At 53.6% G+C, this 16,634-nt stretch overlaps 1 protein-coding gene across 50 annotated transcripts in view; it reads right to left on the bottom strand.

The window, feature by feature from the left end:
• The window catches only part of CELF4 (CUGBP Elav-like family member 4), a 323,954-nt gene that overhangs the window by 26,136 nt on the left and 281,184 nt on the right, over positions 1 to 16,634 (bottom strand). For 28 of the 50 annotated variants that reach the window (XR_004029638.1, XR_004029635.1, XR_004029637.1 and 25 more), the window contains exons 4-8: positions 5,909 to 6,037; positions 5,599 to 5,678; positions 5,104 to 5,247; positions 3,810 to 3,957; positions 1,572 to 1,721 (exon numbers count right to left, since the gene is read on the bottom strand). Coding sequence is in view for 45 of the 50 variants with exons in the window: in XM_030810509.1 (XP_030666369.1) it covers positions 1,572 to 1,721; positions 3,810 to 3,957; positions 5,104 to 5,247; positions 5,599 to 5,678; positions 5,909 to 6,037 (651 nt within the window). In the remaining 5 variants the exon portion in view is untranslated. The remainder of the gene's footprint in view (positions 1 to 1,571; positions 1,722 to 3,809; positions 3,958 to 5,103; positions 5,248 to 5,598; positions 5,679 to 5,908; positions 6,038 to 16,634) is intronic. The other 22 variants (XR_004029636.1, XR_004029639.1, XM_030810511.1 and 19 more) reach the window with 1 other exon arrangement.

Raw genomic sequence — 16,634 nt, 5'->3', positions numbered from 1 at the left:
TGGGGTCATCATCCTTAAACAACACTCCAGATCATTAGAGCCTCATCACTTCACTCTCTAGACTCCTCTGGCCTCTTTTTGGTGGACTGAGGGATACATTACGGGGCACGCTCTGGAATGGGGAATGGGATCAAGGACAACTCCAAGTTCAAAGTCAGGAAATTCTCCTCTATTTCCCTCTAGTACAGTGACCTTGCACTCTGCTGCTAGTGGGACTTTTATATACTACAAATGCCTGGTCTGCACTCTAGACAGGGAAATGAGAATGTCTGGGCTTATGTGGTTGTATAAAGCCCCACAGTGGATTCTGATGGGCACCCAGAGTGGGGAACAGGACCCAGCCCCTGCTGCCAATCCAACTTGGGCTGGCCTGCCTGCCCTGTGTACCTATCTCCTTATCACCTCCACTCTTGCCAGGCAGGTCCCTCCAAAGGAGGGTGTTCCCTGTTCATCTTCACCTCTCCAATTCCTGCCCATCTGTTAATGCTCGATGGTAGTTTCCTCCTTGGGAATGCTCTTTTGGGCTTCTTTAGCCTGCAGAACTCTCCATTCATTGGGATCTTTAGCATTTCAAGTCTGAGAACACTCACTCATGATCAAACTTAATTCTGCTGTATTGTCTCATCATTCTGCAGACTTAGATTGTGTTCCCAGTGGACTCTGACCTCCCAGGTGATAGGTCCATGTCCTGCTCTCCTTCTTGGGCCCCCCTTTCCCAGCACAAACTGAGTACTTACTGATACTTATGGGGACTCTAACCTCATCCTCTGCCCTCCAGGAAGTGGGGCAGCACTCCACATCTGGAGCACATTGCCCTTGTAGTTTACTAGAGGGCTTTGGGCCCAGCTTGCCTGCCCTGATAGCAGCCCGTTCTCCAGACCAGAGAGAAGAGCTGCTTCAGGCCAACTGGACACTCTCATCCTGTGAGGACGACTAAGTTTGAGGAACAAAGTTAATCAGGAGCAGGCCTCCTGGATCTTTCTGCGTGCCAGACTTTTTGAACATAGTCTAAGAGCTGTCCAAGGTGCTAGGCTGTCTGTGGTGCTGAGCTGTCCAGGGTGCTGATCACGCTTTTGCGTGCACCATGATCGCGCTTTTGTGTGCACCAAGGGACGGACTGGTCTCTACTAGACAGACTGCCAATCGTTATACCTCTCTCCACTCCTTCCCAAAGAGTCTTTTCCTACTTAACACTAACCTGATTGTTCTAGTTTCTATCCCCTTACTTCTTGTAGGTTAAATTCACATTCAATTATTTTGCACTTACTGGCCTCTCTACATGGTTGTACAACTGCACCCAGTCTCCTTTCTTCCCTAAGGGAGCACCTGGAATGGGGATCTGTCTCCCAGATCAGAATGACACATCCCCAAGGGCAGGATTTTGGTCTCATTTTTTCCATCACGGGTTCCCTGAAGGAAGACGGGAGGCTGGCCCTCTCTGATCACAGTTGGGTTTTCATCAAGGAATGGACAGAGGGCAGGAGCCACATCTTGTTATAACAGCAAGGGCAGGGACAGCATGGATAAAGAATGTGCTGCATAGGGAAATAAGTGCTAACAGATGTGCTTACCTGGGTAGGGGTGGATGCCATTGGCGAACACAGCTTCCGCAGCAGGTTGCCCATTGGCCTGTGGGGGGAGGCCAGTGAAGCCATTCACCCCAATGGGGGATGGGATGCTAGGCACGGCTGGTGCAGTGATGCCCGGAGGGGTGCTGCCACCTGGTTCCAGGCATATGGAAGGGTGGAGGAGGAGGGGAGGCAAGCAGAACAAAGGTGAGGAAGGCCCACCCATAAAGCTTCACTCAACTGTTTCCAAGGACCTGTGGATAGACTTGGACCTCACATACCAGCTCAATCTTATCTATGACCCATGCCTTGGCTTATTTCCCTATATGAAGTGACTTCACCTATCCCAATTGTATCTATCCTTCAAGGCAGAGTCCAAATTCCACCTGCCCAAATATGATTTCTCTGACCCTGATGGCTTGTCCTTAGACAGCACATAGACTACTCTCAATGCCCTTGACTGTAACCACACTTGGTCTTCCTTCAGTCCTTTTTTTTTTCTTTTTTTTTTCTTGCTCTGTTGCCCAGGTTGCGGGAGTACAGTGGTGCAATCTCAGCTCACTGCAACCTCCGCCTCCTGGGTTCAAACAATTCTCCTGCCTCAGCCTCCCAAGTAGCTGGGACTACCAGCATGCACCACCAGGCCCGGCTAATTTTTGCATTTTTTAGTAGGGTTGGGGTTTCACCATGTAGGCCAAGCTGGTCTTGAACTCCTGACCTCAAGTGGTCCACCCTCCTCGGCCTCCCAAAATGCTGGGATTACAGGCATAAGCCACCGTACCTGGCCCTCCTTAAGTCTTTTTCAGTGCTCTTACTCTCTTCAGCTAAGGCTGGATGAGATGGTCTTTACTTGGTCATTGGAGGGCTGATATGCCTCTCCAGGAAGTTTTTCTGCTCAGATGGAGTAGGTCTTATTTCTGGCATTCTCTTGTACTGAGGCAGAGAGGTTATTATAGAGCCCAGACTCAGCTCTAGCTCATACACAAAGTAGACACCTTGGCCTCCTCCAGTTGAAGCAATAGTAGTGGTCATGATGGTGAGAATAAAGTTGGGGTCAAATGACAATACCCTGTGTCCTCTCTATGCCAGGAAGGTGGAACCTGAGATGTGGATATTATGGTGATTGTACTGAAAGCCCAGAGGGTGGAAAGGGCCTTCCTCTCATGCAGGAAGCAGGGTGCCTCTGAGAATGTGGACCTGAGGCTGGCCACTGCCTGGGCTCATGTGTATCCCTTGAAGTTGGGGATCAGAGGTGAAGGGTAGTGTTCAAGTTGAGCCCAGAGATGGCACAGTCTTTTTGGCTTTCATCTGGGAAAGGAACAGCTCTTGGATGTTAGGAAAGTTGCTGCTGTGGCTTGGGCACAGAGAGCCAATGAAGCTCAGTGAATGAGAGCCTGGGGTGCAGGACCAGCCCTTAGGACTAGACTAGTGTTTCCCAACTTTGACACTATTACCATCTGGGGCCAGATAGTTCCTTGTGGTGGCTGTCCTGTGCACTGTAGGATGTACAGCAATATCCCTGGCCTCTACCCACTAGATTTCATAGCAATCCCCACTCCCAGTTGTGACAATCAAAAATGTCTCCAGACATTGCCAGATGTCCTGGGGATTTGGGGGCATAACTGCAACAGCTGAGACTCACTGGACTGGACAATAGCCAAGATTCAATCAAAAACATGATATGTGAGCTGGGTTCTTTCCAAACTCCTGTCCCTTGATAACTCTTGTGGTTCTCTCTAGCTTGTTGCATAGTGGTCTTAGAAAAAGCCAGTGAGTCTAGGTTGGGTTAAAGGGAAATGAAAAAAAATAAAAATAAAAAAGACGACACCCAAATGAGTTCCTTCTGTGCTTGGGCCAGGGGCTGAACAAGGCCACAGAATGGCCAAGGCTCTTTTCGTCATAGACACCACAGGGAGATGTCTTCATGTCAATTTCTTTCCAGGTCTCTCGTTAGTAGAGATCAAGATATATTGTTTCCTGATAAGGTTAAACAGCTTGAGAGAAATCCGCCCCACCCTGAAATCACACGGTAGACTGCATGGGTCCCATATCTCATCTTCCCTTGGATCCCCATGGATTAGAACATTTTTGAAACAAACTGCCAGAAGACAAGGCCTCTTGGGCCCAGACACTATGTGCTTTTGCCACAGAATGGTCTGCTGGTAGCCGAAATTAGGTCCCAGCCTGGGGCCAGCTGTTCTCCCACCAGGCCAGACCCTGTGTTGGCACCTGCCAGCTCACCTGAGGTTGGGGTCATAGGTGCGGCTGCCAGGCCATTCATGTTGAGGGCCGCCATCTGCTGCATCTGGGCGGCAGCGAAGGCAGCCATGGGGTTCAGGTAGCCGCCCTGCGCGACTGATGCCATCAGGGCCGCTTGCTGCTGCATCAGCTGGGGCAGAGGGAGTGGAAAAAATATCACGTGCTTCTAGGGGGCATCCCTCCCCGACAGGGGCCTCAGCTCCTGGAGACCAACCTCCCAGGCTTTGAGCCCCAGAAGCTGCCAGCTGCCACTCCAGAAAGCCCTGATGCCTCTCCCATTCTTGCCCTGTATCTCAACGCTATTAGAGTCCACCGCCCTGAGAGATGACTGTATTTAAAAGTAATGCTAGGGTCTTTGGAACTCAAAAGTTGTTGCTAGGGGCAGGGGAGGAGACTGGCTCTGTGGGTGCTAGTCAGCCCTGTGTACAGCCTATCATTCATGGGGAAGTGACATCCAAAGCACTAGAGACATGCTGGATGAGCCTCTGCAGAACTTACTTAGCACAGGTTTCTGTCCAGAATGGTTTTAATTTGGAGTCTGTTGGTAGAAGTGACAGGAGAATTATGAATAGAACCCCAGGCACCCCTAGTGTTATCACAAAGGTGAGTGCGGACAGGGGAGGCTGCGGAATGTGGCCAAGGCGGACAGTGCTGCAGAAGTGAGGTAAGCCTGCATTTTCAGACCCAGAACCGTGGACTGCCTCAGTGCCACCCACATAGGGGCTGTGGTTACCAGTCTGGAGGCAGCTCCGGGAGAGGCTGACAGAGTGGGCCCCCATGTGGAAGAAAGAAGTAGGTGGGCCAGAAGTCTGAGGGGATATCAGAAGTGTGGGTGTGTAGGGCTTTAGGGCGCCTCACAGGAGCCCTGCCAGGAGAGACCAGAAGGCCTGAAGTCACCGTTCCATGGGGTAGGGGTGGTTTGCAACCAATGACCTTAACCTCCCCCTCTCATCTGTGCTTCCTGGGGTTCAACGTTGATCTGGCTGAGGGGAAAAGGCTCAGGGTAACCCACCTTTCTGTGGGGCCTCTCTCAGCTCTGCCCCTTAGAACCAAGACAGCAGCCCACCTCCTCCTGGCAGCCACCCCAACTGGGCCAGCCTTCTTTCAAACCCTTCTGAAGTTACACCCCCCAGGTTCATGGGTTCATTCCTGGCCCTTCCTCACTCTGGAGGGAGAGGGCAAGGGATAGAGTAGTATTTTCGGTTTCATGTCCCGCTCTCTGAGGCTCCCAGGGGAGTGAGCTTGAGAACCGCTGCCCCTGCACGCTGCCACTTACTGCCTGAGCGTAGGCGCCGTAGGCCCCGAACGGGATGGCCATGGGGTTGAACATGCCCATCTGGCCAGCCATCTGCTGCATTCGCCGCATCGTGCGCTCCTTGTCGGTGTCGGCGAACTTGACCACCAGACTGGACGAGGCTCCCTGTGGCCGGGGCGGCGCGTGAGACCCACCTGCTCCAGAGCCTCCGCCCGCAGCTGTCGGTGCCTCTGGCCTGCGCCCACCCCGCCCGCTCCTCGGGGCGCTTTGGAGGGGGCGGCATCGGCGCTCGCCCAGGGGAATGAGGTGTGAACCCCACCGCGGGCATTTTCTACCTGGGTAATCTCAGGCCAGTTCCTTAACATCTCTGGGCTTCCGCGTCCTTGTCTGAGGCCCGGGGATAAGGGTCATGCTTTCCTGTCTCTTGGGGAGACTGGACAGCCGGCGGGGCGTGGCGGGTGCTGGGGTCTTGGCCCACCGCTGCCCTCGCCCCCGCCCCAAGGGGCCAGCACTCACCGGCATGGTCTGGCTGCCGTGTAGCGCGTTGATGGCGGCCTGTGCCTCGGCGTGGGAGGAGTACTTCACAAAGGCGCACCCTGCGGGGACGCGAGAGGCCGAGCTGGGACCCAGAAGCAGGGCCAGGGAGGGGCCGGGAGGAGAGGGCGCATCCCAGGTGAACGCAGACGGGTGAGGCAGAGATTGAGAAAAAGACACCAAGAAGCCCAGAGACAGACGGCGACGGACCCGGAGACTCAGAGGAGCCCTCAGGTCTCCCTCCGCCTCGCCCCTCCCTCCGGGGCATCCCTCCCGGCCCCGCCCCGCGCACCCTTGCTGTTGCCGTCGGGCCCGCGCAGGATGGTGCACTCCTCGATGTTCCCAAAGGCCTCGAAAAGGCGGCGCACGTCGTCCTCGGACTGTTGCTTGTTGAGCATGCCCACGAAGAGTTTTCTATCTTCTAGAACAAAATTAGGAGATGCTTACCCGGGCCAGGGACCGGGTTGCGCGGGAGCAGGGCACGGCCGGAGGGGGAGGGCGGCAGGGAAAGGGAGGAGCCGGGGAGGCGGGGCTGGGGCTCGGGGCCGGCGGGGGAGAGGGGCGGGGGAGGGGGATGGGGGCGGGGCTTAGTCGGAGCGGGAAGGGCGAGGGAGAGAAGTGGGTGGGGTAGGAGCGCACAGCCGCAGGACAGGTGCGGAGAGAGCTGTGGCAGGCGGGAGCTGGATCGCAGCGACTCGGCCTCCTCCCGCCTGCAGGGCAGGCTGCACCCTGAGGAGCAGAGCCCCTGGGCTGGCCCCTCACTAGAGCACACGGGCAGCCTGCGTTCCTCTCCTTCCTCGTCTCACGCGCTATCCTCTACAGGCTCCAAAATGAATCACAACTGGCGGCTCTGACGTCGGGCCTTTGCAGATGCTGTGCCCCTGCCTGGAGCGCACTTATCACAAGGTCCAGTCCTCTTCTTCTAGGTCTCAGTTTGAGTATTGCCTCCTCACCCATGCCTCTTCTTACCCCTCCCTTACTCTGTCTCAGGCCCCCATCCCTGTGGCCGGAATGTCAAAGGACAATGACTACTTTGTGGGTTTCCGTATAGCTCTCCTTTCCCACCCATTCCCTGGGATGCTCACTGGGGAAAGAGACCAGGCCTCTCTGCTGAAGCAGCAGTGCCTGGAGGACAGGAGGCCCTCCATTCAGTGATGAGGTGAATAAAGAATGAATGACTGCCCGCCCTGTGCCATCCCAGGGCACATCTCCTTGGTATCTCACATATTTTTTCTTCCATCTGGATGCGCCCTCCTCGGTCTGGCTCTTCCTATTTCTTCACGCTGCAAAATTCGACCCTGGGCACTTTGGGGGTGCCTGTTCCTGAAGATGCCTCAGCAGCCCCCACACACCTGGGATGAGTATCAAGTGCTTTGTTGACCCCACGCTGTGTGCCCGGGGAGACAAGGCATGCACACACGGGGCTGTATCCACCTGCAGCAGCTGGTGAATGACAGCAGAAGGCACCCCCAGCCCACAAGCTGCTACTTCAGTGTGACTGCCACTCCTTTTACTGAGAGTTGGGGGGCGTATTCCTTCCCCTTGACTGCTCTAACAAATAAAGAATGGCAGAAGTGATGCCAGGTGACTTCTGAGGTTGGGTCATAAAAGAGATCAGCTTCCACTTGCCTCTCTTTTGGGGGGGAGTGTTGGCTCTGTGGAAGCCAGCCACCATGCTGTGAACCCCCAATTAGCCCATGCAGAAGAGTCCCCATGGAAAGGAACTGAGGCCCCAGCTGACAGCCAACATCAACCACCAGACATGTGAATGAATGAGACCTCAGATAATTCCAGCTCCCAGCCTTTGAATTTTCCAGCTGAGGCCCAGACATCCTGGAGCAGAGACAGGCCTTCCATGCTGTGCCCTGTGAATTCCTGACCCACGGAATCCATGAGCAAAATAAACGGTTGTTTTACACCACTCAGTTTCGGGCTAAATTGGTATGCAGCCATAGGAACTGGAACAGAGTCCCAGGGGTGGCTGCACTCAGCAGGCATTCGCTAGATGTTTGTGGATGATTACATGATTGACACACAGCCAAAGCTGCAGAAATGCAGACCCCAAAACTGCAAATGGCCATGTGTTCATGGTTTCCTCTGAACACATGGGCACTCAGGGACCCTGTGTCCTTCTGTATTCAAGGTGGTTGGTACCTTCTCTCCCAGAGAACCCCCATCTTGCCCAAATTGTCAGGAGAGTTCACTTAGAGCTGAGGGTCTGTCCCGGGTTCTGAAGCAAAGCAGAGGAAGCTTCCAGGCCCCTGTACTCCACAAGCCACCTGCAGAGTCCTCCTGCCTTCTGCCCTGCTGGTACTCCTCAGTCCAGATGCACTCAGCACTGGGCCAGTTCTCAATGATGATGTGATGCCGGGTCCCAGCTCCTCCCATAACCTATAGGGCACAGTTGCTGGTCCCTGTTACCACCTGTGGGTCAAAAAACACTAGCTGGCCCTCCAACAGGGTGGGCCTCAGCTAAAGCTCTGGACCCCAGAGCCCCGGCCCCACTATCTGCCTCAAGCTGCTCTTCTGGCTCCTTTGGCTTGGCAATACTTTGGGGCACACCCCCACCCCATCTCCAGGGTTCTGTGTGCAGCCCTCCCCTACTTACTCCAGGCTCTGGGGAACAAGGAGAAGGAAGAGAGAGAGGGAGAGTGGAAGAGAAAAGCTGAAGTGGGATGGGAGGAGATAGAGTTCAGCGCAGAAAGGGAGCGGGGGAGAGAAAATGGCAGGAAACATAGACAAGAGAATTAGAGGCAAAGAGCTGGGAGAAGAGGGCAGGGGGGAAAGATGACAGAGACAGAGGAAAGACTGGGGAGCCCTTATGTTTCACTCCTGGAAGCAGCAACAGCAATTTACTGGAAGTGAAATGGGAGCTTTTCCTTCTTTTGTGGAGTAATTAAAACTCTTCTCTCCAGGCACAGCCCCCAGTGTTCCCCCTACCTCCCCCTCAACCTTTAGTGCCTTTTAAAGGCTCAATCGAATAGGGTTTCCAGAAAGACTTAGAAATGAAACCCCGCCCCTGCTAATCCCTGGCCCTCTTGCTAAAAATTCCACTTCCTCACTTGGACAGAAAAAGGAAAGAAAGAGAAGGCACCTCCTCTGCCCAAGCTTGATTTACATGCGGAGACTGCAGCTCCTCGCCTTCGCCTCTCCTGACGTCTGAATGCATTCCTTTATTATTGCTATAACAGCTTTCTGATTGCATTAAAATTCATCCACATGTGCCTTTCTATCCAGCCACTTCCTTTTTTGCCGGTTTTGGGGTTTTTTTGTTTTTGTTTTTCCTAATTCCTCGTTCCCCTCCCCTGAAATTTCCCTTTACTGTGCAGTTCTCAGTTAAGCGCCTCCTTCTCGAGGCCTTTCTAAACATATAAGCTGCCAGGCTCCCCCTCTTCCTCCCCATCTGGATTTCCCCAGGGAAACTACAGCCACCCTTACCTTTCTGGAGGGCTGCAAGATACCAAAGAAACCCAGCTTCAGACTCACTTCCTCCAGGTAGTCATGGATTGACCGCACCCAACTCAAATGTCTACTTCCAGGATCCTCAAATGTGTTCAGTTTGCACCGTCCTCCAGCTGGGTATTGTGACTTTTGCAAGTGATTCTAAGGCTTGTCTCTCAGACCAGGGGCTGGAGGGACTTTGAGTTCATGAGTGGACTTCCTTCTGGGCCAGGCCCACTGACTCCCACTCCCGTTCTCCTGCTCCACACCTGAGTTTTGGGATCTATGAAATGGATATGATTAGATGCTCCTATCATGGCGGTGGCTAGGGTCCCAGCGCCTGCCAAGAGGTAATTACCATGGTGATGGCCCCTACTTAGGTTTCTCCATGCAAGAGGAAGAGGAAATGCAGTGCTGTTTTCCCTTCGTTTGCCCTGCCTTGGTTTTGCCTGGAAGGTCACCCGTAATGTGAGAGGGCAGAGGTCAAAGAGGGAGAGAGGAGAAGTCAGAGGACCCACATCTCATGATGGGGAACACACTTGAAGCAACAGGTTGGACTAGATCCTGAGGCTGTGGCTGACCAGCTGAGATTGACAACATCTCCCTGTCTCCTACCCACTCTGCCCACCTCCTTTGTATCTACTTTCCTGAGGCACTGTCTCAAGCTGCATCAGATAACCAACGGTACCATTTCGCTGGCATCTTGGGTCTGATGCCAATTTCGCAAGAGTCTTGGAGAATGACTGTTTCCCCAGCCCGTGCCCATCCTCCTCCATCCACACAGCCCCTGACTACTGGTACAGGCAGAGCAGGCCCTGGCCGCTGCCCAGCTGCCTAAGCTGGGACCCTTGGTAATGGAGAGGCTCTGGTGGTACCCATGTTCTGGTGAGCCCTCAGCCCTGAGCCTGTTGCTTCCCATAGTCGGGTTATTGGGGGGCTGCCCCTCTGAAGACACATTCAGGCGGGTGCTGCTGGGCTGGGCCAAGGTGTTGAGGCAAGGAGTGGCCTCAGAGTTAGTGAGGGGATGGGCTGAAGAATGAGTGAGAGGTCGCTGAGACCCCCTGGGGGCCCAGAGATGTGGTGAGCAACTGGAGGCTGGCATTAGGAGCCCAGAATTCTCTTGACAGAGCCCAGCTCAGGTCAGGGGCTCAGCCCTGGGAGTTGGAAACTGAGCACAACAAAATCCGCTGACCTGAGCTGAGGAGACTGAGGCCTCATGGGTTCCACCTGGTCAAGGGGCAGAGCAAGGGGAGCAAGCATGTTCTACAGTCTCTCAACAGCTGTTCACTGGGCACCTTCTCTGTGCCGGACACTGTTCCAAGCATTGTTTCTACAGTGGTAAACAAGAGAGATGAAGCTGCTCATTGGAGCTGGCATCTGGGTGGAGAGACAGGCCATCCACAATACACAAGTCCCCAAACAAGACAAAGGCCAGCAGTGCTGGCACACTGTGGCCTCAAGAACTGCTGTCCCTGCACCTGGAAGAACAAGGCCATAGAGTGGCAGAGGTGGGCAGGGCCCCGGATAACACCAAGGGTTTCATGCTTTTTCAGATGAGGAGCCTGGGGCAGAGAAGGAGCCCAGGATGCACAGGAGGTTGCCCATAGCTGGAGCCTAGACTCAATCCAGCCTCATGGGGTCCCCTGACTTCATGATCACAAAGCCCTTGCTGCTGCCATCTGTTCTTCTAAATCGTGTCTGTGCCTGCAGGTGTGAGGGAGCATCTGGGGTTCTGTGGAACAGGAGTGTGACTCCCCAGAGGGCTGGGCAACAGGAGGTGGGTGCTCATCCCAGCCCTGCTTGGGCCCAGAGAGGGCAGCTTGGCTCTTTGTTCCCAGATGTCTAACCACCATAGGGGAGTAGGCAGAGTCTGTACTCACCACCCCACCTGTGCAGGAGCTGGGGCTGGGGGAAGACGATAAAATTGTGGACAGGAGAAGCTCCCAGTTCTGTGTCAGGTGAAGGTGCTTACAGCCACCTCAGGAGGGGCTGGACAAAACCCCTGACATACTTTGCGTCTCCCCTCTGGCTGCCCCTTCAGCAAGCATTGATTGAGCACTCACTGTGTGCCTGGGAATTGTTAGAACAGAGGATCTGAGATGAGTTTTGGGAGCGCTTCTGGGTTTTCTCTTTTAAGGGGTTGGGGTGAAAGAGTTGTGCATGGCTCTGAGATTCCTGGAGAGTCCAGAGTCTTTGGTCTATAGGCCCAGAGCCTCTGCATTGGAGCCCCTCATGAGAGAACAAAGGCCTGATAGATACATCCAGTAACTCTGGGATAAAGGCCAGAAGAAGCTAGAAGGGGGAGGAGGAACTAGCTACGCCCTGATGGCTTCCAGGAGGAGGTGGGCTGGATTATGAAGTGCATGGGACATATGCAGGGACTACAGGCCCACACAAGAATTTGAGCAAAGGCGGAGAGGTGGAGGGACACCTTTGGCTGCCCTTTTCACCTGTTCCAAGTGGTCCCTGCCTGTGGCAGCTTTGCAAGAAGGGGACCCTGAGGAAGCTTGACTTTGCTTCTTCACCTGCCTCCTGCCTGCTCTCCTTTCCACCAACGCATACATCACCCATTCCTCTGACTTCAGGACTCTTTTTAATTTTCCTTAAACCCCAGTCTAACCGTGAGCTCTGGTTCACAACCTGTAAAAAGCACTGGGTGACACCCGGGGAAGTGATAGGTGCTAACGAAAAGACAATGGAATCTGGCTGCCAGAATCTCTTGCATCCTCCCATGGGTCCCTCCATGAGGGAGACAAAAAATCCTAAGCTCACTCTATTCAGGGTGTCAGGGAAGGATGGGGCTCGGGCTGAAAGGATTTGTATTTTAGAAGGAGAGCCCAGGGCACCCTCAGTGGAACCTCAAGATTAGCCCAACCCCCTACGGGGGATGTTTCAGGGCTGTGCCTTCTCTGCTGCCCCACGCTAGCCATGTGGGAAGCATCTTGCTGGCCGGGCAGGGTGAGTGGGCCCCTGAGTGGTGAGGAGGGAGGTAACAGCAGTACCACTTGACTCGCCAAATGCCAGCATCCTGGCACTAATGCTCAAATTCCAGTTTAATTTTCACAATTTGATTCACTCATTACCATCAGCATTAAACAATATTTCTTGCTTAAGGATAGACGGTTGCAGGGGCACTGTGGGCGAGTGTTCAGATGGTTAATGCCTTTTACTACCACAGTAGATTTTTACTATTCTCTTCCCTCCAGCTGCTGAGGGAAGGTTAGGGGGTACTGAGCTGGGGAGAACGCTGGGGTCAGGGACCAGGGTGGGGAGTACATGGCTTTGAGGTCTAGTGGCTGGTGGGTTGGGCAGAGAGGCTGCTAGGAGACCTGGAGGCTCAAAGGCAGCAGTTTGGGGGTGCAGAGAAAATGCCAGATATTCACGATGACTGAGCTGGAGGCCTCTTTCCTGCTTTGGAGTCTTTGGTCTTGGGGAGTGACAAGGACTGGGCAAGAGCCCGGAGACCAGAGCACCCCATGAATCTGCTCCTCAGCTGCCAGGCAGAGGCTGGAGCCCAGGCTCATCCCATGCAGTGGCCCCCCAGGGTGCCTCCTGGATCCCAGGGTCTTCTACTCTCTTTGGGCCCGCAGGCAGTGACTCTGAGGGTGAAGGACATGCCCCCATCTCTAACTTTACCTGTGGATCAGGGAGGACCTTCAGTAGCAAGGGACGGGGAGACACACTTGACTCAACAGGAGGGCCAGGCCAATGGTGTCCTCCAGATACTAACTGAGGCTGTTTGTCAAATCCTGGTTCCATCACACTTTGGCTGTGCAGGCTCAGGCTAGGCATATAACCCCCCAGGCAGGTCTGGAATTAAATGAGGTTTTTAGCACATGTGTGGCACAGAGAAAAGGCTCAATAAGTGCCAGCTATTGTGAATGTTGTAACCATTAGTACTGCTCACCCATGGGGACCCCAGCTGGCAGGAGGGTGATGCCCACTCCCACCACTGGGAGTGTAGAGAGGACCACCAGGGACATCAAACTGAGCAAAGTCGTGCCAGCCCAGGTCAGTCAGAGAAGCCAGCAGCATTTTGAGAACCACTGAGATGCTCTCCAGCCTCCACCAGGAGGTCTACATGGGTTGTGCAAAAACAGACATTTCCCCTAACGGTACTGAGCATCCCTACATGCCATTTCCATGAAGTCTCCCAAACCAGATCTGTCAAGCACCCATGGTTCCTAAGGGATGAGCGACTCATCTGAATCTACATCTGTGCAGTTTTCACGGTTGCCTGAGCACTCTACCCGAAAACCCAGAGGCTTCCTTTTCTTCCCCTTTGCCAGCCCTTGTAGAGCCACCTCACTGCCCCAGGGGGCAGCATACAGCAGCAGAACTGCCTTCTAAGTAGGGATGCAGTGGATAGGGACAGGGATCTGCACTCCCATCCTTGAAGGCTGAGAACCCAGCAATTACCCCTGATCAGGTCAGCGCAGACAGTTTCCAGCACCACTGTCCACACTGGAGTCAAGAACCTGCAGCTATGTGACCAGGCTGGCCATCCTCCCAAGAGCCAGTTCCTTCACCTGGGACACAGGGTCACCACGGGCCAGGTCTCAGGAGGGCTCTGAGCCTGAGCCAGTGGAGAGCTATGCACTCCCCTTCCCTCCACCACACTGTGCTAGAGCCAGCTGGGCTGGGAGCCGCCTCTGAGGATGAAAGCCTTCCTGCTTGGGAAGAAGGCTGAAGGAGACATCAAACCAGATCAAAGGCTGCTGGGATCAGGACGTGTTTGGGGGCCTGCAATGGGATGCAAATGAAGACCCTCACTCGCTCTGCCCCGCCCCCAAGGGGGCAGTGCTGGCCTTGATCTGCTTGGCTCCCTCCAGGCCTGGTGCTGTTTGATGTTGGAGTGGAAGAGGCAGGAGACGGGAGTCACCGTCACTTGCACTCCTTCGCCAGCGCTGCCTTCCAGATATTTCAGGGTCCGCCATCCCTCCTCCTTCTCCCCTGAGGTTGGAGCCACCCAGGCACAACGGTCACCTCCTCAGTGCTGACACCCAGCAAGCCCCTGCTGTCTGCTCTCCACAAAACAGCAGAGGGGGGCGTTAAAATCCAGGGCAGACCCTGTCTCTCCCCTGCTGAAACCCTGTGGTGGCTCCCCCTCACTCTGAAACCAAGCCAAGTCTGGTAATATCATGTAAAGGGCTACACAGGCACCCACACTCCATGCCCCCTGACCTCTCTCCTCCATGAATGAGATGTCCCTGTTCGTTCATTCATGCAGCAAGGTCCAATTCTTAAATGGCCGGGCATGTAGTAGACGCTCAATAAATACACATTGCCATGAATAAATGAATCTATTTGCTCAATGAGCGTTGGGGATGGGGCTGCTATAAACCTGGCATGGTGATGGGTGCAAGGGACAAGGAGCTGACCTTCAGGAATCCTCAGAAGGTAGGAAATGAGTGTTCCCTGGAGATGAGTGGGCACTGGACATACTGCAGGCACAGAGCATGGAGTGATGAGCCCTGTAGGTATGAGGGGCTGAGAAAGACCTAAAAGGCCTGCGCTGGACCCTGAATGATCCATGGGCAGGGTTTGCATTGTGGGAGAGGCAAGGGGCGGGCATTGCGGGCCAGGGAACAGCACGTGCAAAAGCAGGGAGTGTGAAAGGGTGTGTGGTAGGAGGGAGCAGCAGCACACACACACACACACACACACACCAGTACATGCACCATGCATATACCCCAACATACACACACACATACACCACAATACACGCACCATACATATACCCCAACATACACACATACACCAATACATGCACCACACATACACCCCAATGCGCACACACCCCAAACATGCACCACACATATACCCCAACACACACACACCAATACACGCCCCACACATATACCCCAACACACACACACAGCCCAGTACATGCACCACACATATACCCCAACACACACATACATATACACACATCAATACATGCACTACGCATATACCCCAACATACACACACACAGACCCCGCAATATACGCACCACACATATACCCCAACTCACACACACACCAATACACGCACCATGCATATACCCCAACACACACACACACCCTCAATACACTCACCACACATATACCCCAACACACACACACAATACACGCACCACACATATACCCCCAACACACACACACACACACCAATACATGCACCACACATATACCCCAATACACACACTCTCACACACCAATACACTCAACAGGCATATACCCCAACACATACACACACACCAATACATGGACCACACATATACCCCAACACACACATACACACCAATACACGCACCACACATATACCACAACACGCACACACACACCCCAACATACACACCCCAATACACGCACCACACATATACCCCAACATACACACACACACCCCAATACACACACCACACATACACCAACACACACACACCAATACATGCACCACACATATACCCCAACACACACACTCTCACACACACCAATACACTCACCACGCATATACCCCAACACACACACACCCCAATATATGCACCACACATATACCACAACACACACACATACCAACATACACACCCCCAATACATGCACCACACATATACCCCAACATACACACACCCCCAATACATGCACCACACGTATACCCCAACATACACACACCCCCAATACATGCACCACACGTATACCCCAACACACACCCCCCAACATACACACCACACATATACCCCAACATACACACACCCCCAATACACACACCACCCATATACCCCAAAACACACACACACACCAATACGTGCACCAACACATATACCCCAACATACACACACACCCCAACATACACCAAAGCATATATGCCAACACACACACACACACAGCAATGCATTACCCCAACACACACACACAGACACACACAAATACACACACCAATACACACCAATGCATATACCCCAACATACACACATACAGCAACATACACCCTAACACACATACATACACATACACACACCAAATAGACACACACCCCAACACACACAACCAACACCCCCACACACCCAACACACACACATACACGTACACACACATCAATACATAGCTACACACTCCAACACACACACACACACACCCAACATACACACATATACACATACATACCCCCAACATACATAGACACACACCCAACTCACATCCCAACACACAAACCCAACCACCCAACATGCACACACACCCAACACACACACACCAACACACAAAGACACACACCCCAACACATACATAGACACACACACTAACATACACACACCAATATGCACACCAGCGCCCACCCCTCAACACGTAGATACACATATACACACACACATGCCCATACACTCCAACACATACACAAACACATATGTGCAGATACACACCAACATACACACACAGATGCACATACACATACACACAGATACACCAACACACACCTCAACATACACACATAACACACACAGACACACACCCCAATGCACATACACACACACACACCCCTTCCTCCTCTCCCACCCACCCTGATCTAAGCACCTCCCCAAGGTGAAAGGCCTGGCCCCT

Source organism: Nomascus leucogenys, chromosome 4 (genome assembly GCF_006542625.1).
Source record: "Nomascus leucogenys isolate Asia chromosome 4, Asia_NLE_v1, whole genome shotgun sequence".
NCBI classification, from domain to species: domain Eukaryota; kingdom Metazoa; phylum Chordata; class Mammalia; order Primates; family Hylobatidae; genus Nomascus; species Nomascus leucogenys.
The sequence above is the reverse complement of the archived record's forward strand: the minus strand, read 5'-3'. Positions and strand labels throughout refer to the sequence as shown.